The following is a 10,512-nucleotide window of genomic DNA, read 5'->3' on the forward strand; positions in this document are numbered from 1 at the left end:
AATCATTTGGACAGCATAATGTTTGGCAGCCATCCAGAGGGTCAACATGTAGCAGCATCTGTACGGAGAACCAGCATCGGCCTGCGATCGTATAACCACTACGGCGTGGTGTACCTAAAGACCCCAGGCTATACTCCTTTTCACCTAAGGATCCACCGCAGCCTTGCTAGAAGGCGAGAGCGTCATGGGACATCTCGCTCCGCGCGACGCCTTGAACACCTTTGTGTTCGAGGAATTTTAGAGTAGAAGAAAAACCCTAGTACCCCTTGTCTTGTGCATGCACACGCTTCACTGACTCGTGTCCAGGTTGAGCAGCATTGATCAAAAGAAATGCACACTTTTATTCGTCTTTCGATGTATCGCGATAGTACGTGTTACATATTATTTTATTTTTTGGTTTGCATAAACACGTAAATCATATATTACTTCTCCTTTTCATATACGGCACCTTGTCAATTTTGTCCGTGCAAACTGAATTATTGTATTCGCACGTAATAAAGCCGAGAAAAAAATACATTGCACCTTCCATATTTTCGCGACATATTTGGAACTTTGCATCCCATGATCCATTACTGCAACCGCTTATCAAATGCTAAATTAAATTTCGATATATCTTATATCGAACCTGAGAGTTCATTAGAAGGAAAAAGTTTACCATAATATCAACCCGCCTTAAAAAAAATACAAATATATATATATTTTTTTAAATATTTTTTAAATTATTTTTTGTCATACTGTCGTCCCATTGGCCAAGTTCGATACCTTACCTGCACGAAAAGAACCGGTGAATCATCGAGCGTTACTTTCTTCGAAGTGGCCATCTAAGGTCACTTTGAAGAGATGTTTCTCTTCGAAGTAAAAAAATCTAACAATTTTTTTTACTTTTGCTTAAAGGGATACTACAACAAAATTTCGGCGCTCATTTTTTTGGTTTATATGTGTTAAAAAAAAACAGCATCACATCGAACATACCAATGTCTTGTTAAGAAAAGTCACGAAAATGAATTTTAAAACGAACTAAACGATTAGCAAAGAGCACCTGGTGGATGTCGCTAACGCCTCGCTTGTAATGCCCGTCTAGGAACCTTGACAGCTAGTGACGGAGGTTGTCTCGTCTACGGCCACGACGAGAGAAGAGGGGCAGGAGGAACTCCCCTCTTCCCGAGAATGCCTTTTGTGCGTCGCAGAAATCGCTATTGTCTCCCTACAAGATTATAGAAGATCAACCCGTCACTCAAAATTCATACAAAAGCAGCCGCTTCGGTTGCTGGAACGACTAGGCCATCCTCTCGACGTCAGCCTCGCCGTAGCTTTGCACGTCTTGAGACGACCTACGTCACGATTGCGTTGGATGTCACGTGGTCTCCGCTGGGCCTTCTCCGAGCGCTTGCCAGAGTGGGCCGTTTATAACAAAAAATACAGCCACCAGGCTAAAAATACAAACGTGCGGTTGTCATTTACGGATATTGTGGATCATATTCAACCTATTTTTGAACACGACGGGAATATTCAAATTTCGTTGAAGTATCCCTTTAATACTACTTAGAATCGCTCCCTAAGGTTAATAACTGAATAAACTTGCCTTAGTAGTTTTTCCTAGGCAAAGCAGTCGCCAATAAAATTCGAGAAATATGAGCATCGTTTATCCCCTCAGCTCGGAGCCAGGACAAGCGGCCAGGTGGCATGCCCACGTGCTGGGGTTGACAAAGTAGAAAACGCGTGCTGAGCTCCGGGCATTGTTAGAGTTCAGCTATCCTCATCACAGCAGTGGTTGGACACGAGCCACTACCCGAGTGTCCGCCGAGGCATTCATTGTTACGAGCTGAAGTCGAGTGCTCACGCAGTTCTCGTGCGCAATCCATGCATGAGCAGCGCTCGAGTGTCGTCAGTCAAGTGGTTTCGATTCCACCAGTCACGTCATTCAGCTTTCCAAAGGCGAGACTGAAAGAAAATAGTCCCCTTTTATCTTCGCAATTTCACAATTTCACAACGAGAAAGAAATTTCTGAATCAGTGGCGGTCTGTGCGAGCATACTTGTGCCAGGCTTGGACCAGTACGAACCGGCAAGGCCAGGAACGTTCCAACCCGATGACGTTTCGTGACCCCTTCAAAGGGGCCGTGGAATGACTTTAATGATCAAAGAACCTGGTGCGTGCCACTTTCGCTTAACTTTCGGTTAGTAAAACAAAAGAAAAAAAAAAAAAGAAAGAAAGACAGCACGTTTTGAGTTTCCTAAATGTCGCGAGTGCGCGGAGAAATCGCGAAGAGGAAAGGGGACTATTTTCCATCCCGCAGCCGCTTATGCCGGCCGAGAAAACTACGCGCGTGACGTGAACTGGTTGAAAGTGTATTGAATTAGCAAGCTCAGTAAGTGTCTGCTCGATTTGAGGCTAATTTTTTCAAATGTTGTCGTGAAAACGTGAAGAGACGCGTCAAAAGCCTGATAGTCTTGATTTTTTTTACGCAAAGTTTTATGGCGTGATCTACCCGAAGCGAAGAAAAGCGCTCCCTCCCTAGTTCCTATAGCCAGCGACACGAAACTGGATGTTTCCGTGGGTACCCCCCTTGAGTCGGTTTTTCGGCCGCAAACCAGAGAACGGTGCGTATTTCAGCGGCGCCTCAAACTTAAATCTGTTTCGCTTTTTTTTTTTTTTTTTTTTTAACTAAAACTAAGGCGCCAAGTCAAAAATCGTTTACGGATCCTTATTAATTGTGCAACTCCAAAGCGGCAGTTCTCGAGTAATTGTAGCTCTCGGCATACAATGGATCTCTTGACTCGTGTCTGCCGAGTTAAGTTATTTAACGCGTAAATATTCATTATTGGACCTACTGACTCGTTGGACCTTTTGACTCGTTGGACCTATTGACTCGCCGTGGATCTTTTGACTCGTTGGATCTCTTGGCTCGTTGGATCTCTTGACCCACCTTGGATCTTTTGACTCGGGTCTGGCGAGTCAAAAGATCCAACGAGTCAAGAGATCCATTATTGGACCTTTTGACTCGTTGGATCTTTTGACTCGTTGGATCCCTTGACCAGAAGCGAGCAGGCACCGTGCATGCTGCATTGTTCATACAAGCCGGGGTGGTAACAAAAGTTCGTGTTCCCCCTCACCGGAGAACACGAACTCCAGCCGAACGCTGACGTCGCGTTCGGTTATGTCGGCCGAGCGCTGAGTCATTGTATTTGTTGTCCCCATCCGTGTAGCTCTAAAGTTAACCGCTTGGGGCGTCACGGTCGGTCAGTCCTCCTCCCAAATAGCTGCTCTCTAGTTTCGCATATTAGAAAGATTTATTAACGTCTTTCATTTTTATGGCTAAATCTGTGAGTTTTAGTAAGAATACAAGTCTTATTCAACTACATATCGAAAATAAGACTTCAGACAGTGTGTTGTTAGTGGCTTCAATTAATTATAGGTGGCGCCACTCGTTTTTTAAAATGTCGAGTATTGGAAGGGTCAGAGATGCGTGCGGCTGATGAGCCCGTCTAGTGTGCTGGTTTCATTGAGCGAAACAAATCGTTTCTGGTAATATGAGGAAGCTAGGGTATTATGAGCAAAGGTCATCTCTTTATACTAAAAACGAAAACGGTGTTTAGCATAATATTTTCGCCAGGAGGCACTTTTTAAATCTGGGGCGAAACAGAAGCTAACCTCTATTTTGGTTTTAATCACTCTGAATAGGTCTTAATTTCGGATTCTTTCATAACTCAACATGTGTCCTACTTTGTAATAGACCATACGCTAATTTGTTTGTAGCTATCATCATCATCATCATACCCGGGAAAGACGCGCCGCCGTGTTGATGGGTTCTTGTCATCTTGTGTCGTGCTCTTTGCGGCGTGGTCTCGCCCTCTTCTAGTAAACTCTTCGTAGTTATTAATTCTTGCGATGGCATCGGACTCAACTCGGGACCTTTCCGAGGTGCTAGAGCTCCCGGGATGGGTTTGTGAATCCGTCCTACGAGTCGAAGACGACCTCCGGCAGGCACAAGCATCGGAGCGGTAGCGGTGGCTCCCTAATCATTCGATTCTCGATACCGTTCCGGGCACGCGCTGAAGGTCTGTCGAAGAGCTAGCGCGAAGCACCAGCCCTTACCTTGCAGCTGCCAAAATGAGATTTTATGCATGCACTCCCGCTTTCGATATTCTTGCTTCAGCGCAAGCGCACTGACGTTCTCGGTGCAGGGGCTGCGCGTGCACGAGAAACGTGCATCTACGGCTGCAGTCGTTCTGCTGTGAGAAGCAACTCGAACGAGGCGTTCAACAAGCAGCGGAACAGATCTAGACGGTTGTAACAAATTGCGATGGCCGGATGGCCGTTCACTATAACAGAATTACGCGCCTATGAAGCTCACCTTGTTTCCGAAGGGATCTTTGTAGCCACTCTGCGTGCATCGCGGAAAACGGCAGTACCGGGGCATATTTCTGGAGCCTGCACCTTCCGCTTCAGCAACGTATACGCAGCCAACGCTGCTAGGACGCTAGGACGCAAGCTGGGGCACTCAGGCGTGTACGGCCAGTACGGCGGAGAACTCCCCTATATGAAGTTCGCACACGGTGATCCAGATGGCGCTATTCATTTTCGCATATGGCCTATTTTTTAGTTAAACAAGTTGTTTCAGGAAACGTTATTTTGCGACATACGTGTTTGATCCAGGCACTTCAAAATATTTTGCAGATTACGGTGTCCCTTTAATGACAGGGTCTTCCATACACCTTAGATGTAGCATAGAATATTGTATTTGTCGAAGAAAAAATCAGTGCTGATGTTTGTGGGTTTGTCGATGCCTTTTGTCGCTCAGAAAATTTTCATGTGAAATAGTGAACCGCGGGCTTTTTCGTGTTTTTTTTTTGTATTTAGTCGAATAATTCCTTCAAACTTTTTCCCAACACAGAAATAACTGAATTAATCAAATTTTTTACAATATGTTCACAAAACGTATGGACTAAGAAACGCTGTTCTCACTATAAAATCCCAAAGACGAAATCAGAGTCAGACAGCTGAAGCGTGTGTTTTTTAAGGCAACGTGTGACGCAGATGACTTTATATTGCATCCAGTGTTTAAATGTTTGTCTATCTGTTAACGATGTCAAAGTTTTTCATATGCTAAAAATAAAACTAAATGATACCTTTCTGAAAAGAGTATTATGGCTAATTTGGCGTATTTTTGTGATCGTGGCGTTACTTGGGGGCATACATTGCTGCGCTTTTTAATACTACTAATAATATTAAAATTAAGATATTTTAACCTGTATATTTTTTAGGCTTTAATATAGTTTGCGGCTTGTGATCTAATTTAAAGCGTGCGAAGATGTATGTCAATAAAAAATGTGCTAATGATCATCTGTGGTGGCAATTGCAACATTTTTAATTACTAAGTTATCAAAAATAGTCTGAGATCAATTAAAACATTCTAGCTAATGGGAGAAGTCCATGTAAAATTGCATTAATTGCGGATAAAGCACATGGTACTATCAAAGTCCCGACTTTCGACAATCGGCGAAATTTCTAAAGTTGCCACCAATAACCTTCCATACCAAATGCCCCAAGATAGAACGAAATCTGATTTCGTTTTTTTTTTTTTTTATTTACCAACATATGTAAAACATTTCGTTACCTTTATTTTTACGTTCCATCGTTTCGAAAGTCAGTTGGAAGGACCACCTACCTGCTTGTATCTCTGCTTACTGCAGCACGTTTTGTTGGCTTTGGAAGCCGGCAAAACCGTAGTTAGTTTTAGTATTGCGTATACAAGCGAACGCAAGCGCTGAGTGTTTGCGTTAGCTTTTAGTGTTTCACATTTCGCGTGCGCGGAGCACAAAATTTCGGTCTTGGATTGACGCATGGAAAAAACGCGCATGCGCAACGTGGAGCACGCAACTCGAACGGAGACACACAGGGCTACCGTTTGCTTCTATACGCAATACTAAAACTCTCTAACAAGATACAATCCCACACCGGCTGCAGCACTACGTTGGGGCAGTGAAGAGCGTTGTTTGCATTTGGAAGTGACATTTCGTGATCCATGATCGCGAGCAGTTCCACCCTGCCCGATGTGCTGGAGGATCGTGGACCCTCACTATAGCGCTGCCCGTTTCTGCGGAGGGGGGACGAGCAACGAAATGGCGACGCGAATAGGACCCTTTTAGCCCTTCAAATTTCTTTAGTCGATCACACCCCTTAGCCCCTCAAACCCCTTTAGTCCTTCAAAGCCTTTCAGCCTGTCAAAGCCCCTCAGTACTTCAGCCCCTTAAACGCCCAAATGACTGTGAACCATAGACTAAAATGCCGTTTAAAACGCTACTGGAAGATTTTTCAGACATTGAGTTTTCCATGCATGCTATGCTGTGTACTTCAATGTAACGCGTACTTCAACCCGGGCGCGAGCAGCTGTCGACAAAAGCGATCTGACTAAACAGGGAAGACAAAGCTGTTTGTAGCGAAAAATATATACCAAGGTGCTAATAATGCTGCTGAGTGAATTCGTCAAATGTACGGTAGTTCAACTCCTAGAAACCGAACAGGTGCAAGACACACACACGCACACACACACACCACGTACACACTCCCGCACACACACACACAGTGTCACCAACACGTTCAGCGAAAACCACCAACACGAAAGAAACATCGGCGGCCGTTACGAAATAACAAGCAAGGTCACGGCGTCGTCCCTGTTGCCATTGCGGTGGTGTATCCGGCGTTGTTTTTGCCCACTGGACGACCTCCTGAAGTCGGTCGTATAAGGAGGCGAATACAACAGGGCACTGAGAGACATTCCCCTTTATCCGCACATTGTGTTGATTTACAGATTCCACGCGTGTGACAGCAAGTCCACCCTGAGAGACCACTCGTCGCGGCAGCCCGATGCAAAATGAACAAGCGGTTTTCCCGAAGCATATATTCTAAAGGGTCACGTGATCTCCCCCACAAATACGTTAAACAATTTTGATAGGTTCCGTGCTTTCACGGAAAAAAATGTCAAGAACCTCAGAGTCATGTCAATATCTATGACGAGCCTCTTGCACCCTTTCATAAATCTTGAAGGGTACGTCAGGTCCATTCAACCGCTTTGACGGACATCTTCAGCCCTCAAAATATTTTTAAGGATATGTTAAATCCTTTGAAAAATTCTGGCGGGCCGCGCGCTTTCCCACGTCTAATTGGTTCAGAATATTGAAAGAACATGGCATGCAAAGAACAACACGTTCTGAATGGTAGTCTGTACATCAGATTCATTTAACTTAAACTTTTTAAATTCGGAATGTGCAGATTACAGAAGAATTGCGGAAAATGGCATCAATATGGTATTATAAAGCGACAGGTTCAATCAAAGTACACTCTCCAAAAACTCAGATAAGTTCAGAAACCTGGTTCTTTCACGTGTGTTGATTGTTTGTCAGGATTTTGAATTTTGTTGCCAACCAAAGAAACTGAATGCACAATTCCAACGATATTCCAGCGACTTCACAAGCAACATGCAGCTTAGAAGGATTGGGCAAAGTTGGCACGCTGTCTATGACAATCAGCACAATGTTTTGATTCTCTCCTTCCTTGGACAGGTAGTCTCCGTCTCTTGGTCTGGACATCGGACACGCTGACTCCCGTCTGGAGCACCTACGGACCTCGAGAGTCGGCTGAGGTCAACGTAAGCATCAGCGCTATCTCCGAGGATTTCCAGGTGAGACAGGGCACACAGCTTGAGGTCTTTTGGTGAGATACTAAGAATCAAAAGAGACGGACAGAAGGGAGAAAAACTACAACAATATATCCTCCACCGGTGCTACCGGTAGACGATAAATTTAAAGGTTTTCAATTTTTGATGTTCACTTCGAATTGCGCTGAGGAGTGACAAAGTTCTTCTAGCTTCTCAGCCAGTTGTGTTTTTGTAGTTTTCGTTTTACGAGCTCCTGAAATAACACAGGGGGCCATAGTGTGTGCATATAGGAAGTGCTGGGTGATCTGTGATTTAATGAAGGTAGCGATGGTGTCAGCACACCCCGGAGAAGCGTGGCGTCTGCCCTTTTCGTTGTGCGGGCGGGTGTGGTGTGCCGTGCCAAGGAACACACCCCAAAACACCGAATCGCTTTACAAAAGGAGTAGTCACTATCTTATTGCTACAACTTAGCAAGCCTGGGCAAGTCTAACAAGCGCATTGGCAGTTGATTCAGGTGTTTCCTCGCGCTATTCTCCTCGGGTTGCATAGCCGTGATCATGGTTTTGACTTGAAGCTCAGAAATGTAAATATTTCATATTTTGTTTTGAAGTAGTCCAGTTTTTTTAAGCAACGTCCCGCTTTTGTAAAGATAGAAAATTGGACTATTATTTTTTATACAGTTACAATATTTAGGCTGCTAAATTGAGTTATTTTTTACCTGCCATCATAATTTCCTTTTCACTTAAGTTCCGAGCAAATACGCAGTCACAAGTAAACGAGTATTGCCGTTAACGATGCGTTCACGTCATGAGCACTGTGTCTGGCGGGGACGCTGACAGCTCGTATATTTATAGGTTATGTCCCCTGATCCCCTGAGTTATGAGACATGACTGTCCCCTGAGACATGTCCCGTGAGACATCAGATATGTCACAGCAAGTACTGCCGTAGCGTCAGGGCTGAGAGAGAGGCGGCGGTCTTTTTGCAGCTGGTATTCGAGGCTCGCCCCAGTCGCAAGGAAATCACTGGCCTCGTAATCGATGATGTCCGCCTGGAACTTTCCGAGTGCTACGTTGCCATGGCCACGGAGGACGTCCCGACGACCATCGTTGCAGACTTCGGTCAGAACGAAACTTCTACGAATAAAGAAGAGTTAGGTGAGAAAGTGGGGGTGAACCCCTCCATTAACCCCTCTGCACTTGAAAGTGAACGGCGATTTTGAAAGTCTCCGAGTGGCAACCTACCTGTTGGTATGGAACCTCAGGGGGCTCTGAGTATGCTGTTTTTTAGACTGACGTGTGCTGCTACCGATGAGGCTTCAAGGAGATTCCCACCTACATTCTTTATGCGAGCCTTATCTACCGTGGTTATTTGTTCGAACAAGCACCACTCTTAAAGGTAAGAAACCTCAGGGGGCTCTGAGTATACTGTCTTTTAGACTGACATGTGCTGCTACCGATGAGGCTTCCAGGAGATTCCCACAAACATTCCTTATGGGAGCCTTATCTACCGTGTTTATTTGTTCGGACAAGCATCACTCTTAGGTGCTGATGTAGAAGCTATGGCATATTGTTTCTTTGGCTTAAGTCAATATAAATCACCAGTTCTAGATGGCAAAATGTCCTAGTAAACTCACAGCAAGAGAAATACACAGGAATGCTCAGGTGCCCACCACTTCTATTAAATTTGACCAATGAAAGCAGTTAATTGCGTGGAGATTCTAGCCTTGCTTTTTTTGGGTGCGTTGTGGATTATATAATGACGATATCGTCAAATCTTTGAATGTAGCAGACGTAATACAGCAATTTTTTTTTATTAAAAACGTCTTCCGACGGCACCTCATGTTGTCTGCTCCATGACGCAGAAAGGGGCGTTTCCCGATATTGTTTAGATTTTGATAGAAAAATCGGCACCCCCCCCCCGCTAATAAGTTTACTTTCTGAATTATTAGGATGCCGAGAGGCCGGAGATTGAGTTATCAACCTAAATAGACGATCTCAAAGTCTATTTGAGTGCACTTTAAGGTTTGTTCATCTAGAAATCAGCCAAGGTAAAAACAGGGCTTAAATCGACGTTCGCTCTTGCTCCCCGTGTTATAGATAAAACAATTCAGCAGTTTCGTCATTCATAGTAACGTCATCATGTTTAAAACTGCTTGCATCATTTGTTCGTTCAACAAACTGAAACGTATTCAAAATAAGTACGTCGGAAAGCGTATCATGCCATCCTATAGTTTTTTTTTTGTATATTGGTTGGTCATATTGATTTGATTTCGTTAGGGATGGTATGATTCAAAACCTTAGTGTACCTCGGACTGAGCTCTACTACGTTTCTATTCTGTCCCTTGATCTCCCCCTCTGCTGACTGGACTTAATCCTCATAGCGCTCCGTCATCAGAAACTGCCCCGACGAGCTCTCACCAGCTGCTGCATTTACAAGGCCATAACTGTCTCACTCAATTATATCATTGTGGCTTTATGATTGGGCTTCCCTGTTTATCCGTCACAAAATCAAAGCTTAGTCTCAACTTATTTGACATCGTTCTAATACGGGCATAGGGGATCCCTCTAATACAGGTTTAGGACATGGTTCTAATACGGGCTTATGGCTTTCTTTGCAAGTACTTGCAATCACTACGTCACTTCGGAGTTTGCGACGAGGGCATAAGTATTCACCTTCATGCCACATTTAGACTTGCCGGCACAACTCCAGCTAGTCTCACACATAGACTCTCACAGTCTCTAAAAGTCCCCAGGAGGCCTCTATCGAACTTCTCTCAGGCGCCTTCAGCTGTCCCCCAAAACCATCACGATTCCTTACATTGAACGCTACATATGAGTCTCGAGGAGCTGATCAGC

The 10,512-nt window shown here is 44.5% G+C and overlaps 1 protein-coding gene across 1 annotated transcript in view; it reads left to right on the plus strand.

Moving 5' to 3' along the window:
* LOC8032550 overlaps window positions 1-8,876 on the plus strand; it is a 141,506-nt gene extending 132,630 nt beyond the window's left edge. The window contains exons 6-7 of the mRNA XM_040502761.2: window positions 7,562-7,680; window positions 8,643-8,876. Coding sequence (XP_040358695.2) covers window positions 7,562-7,680; window positions 8,643-8,876 — 353 coding nt within the window. The remainder of the gene's footprint in view (window positions 1-7,561; window positions 7,681-8,642) is intronic.
* Window positions 8,877-10,512: the final 1,636 nt, after the last annotated feature.

Source organism: Ixodes scapularis, unplaced genomic scaffold (genome assembly GCF_016920785.2).
Source record: "Ixodes scapularis isolate PalLabHiFi unplaced genomic scaffold, ASM1692078v2 PGA_scaffold12__126_contigs__length_90152505, whole genome shotgun sequence".
Classification (NCBI taxonomy): Eukaryota; Metazoa; Arthropoda; class Arachnida; order Ixodida; family Ixodidae; genus Ixodes; species Ixodes scapularis.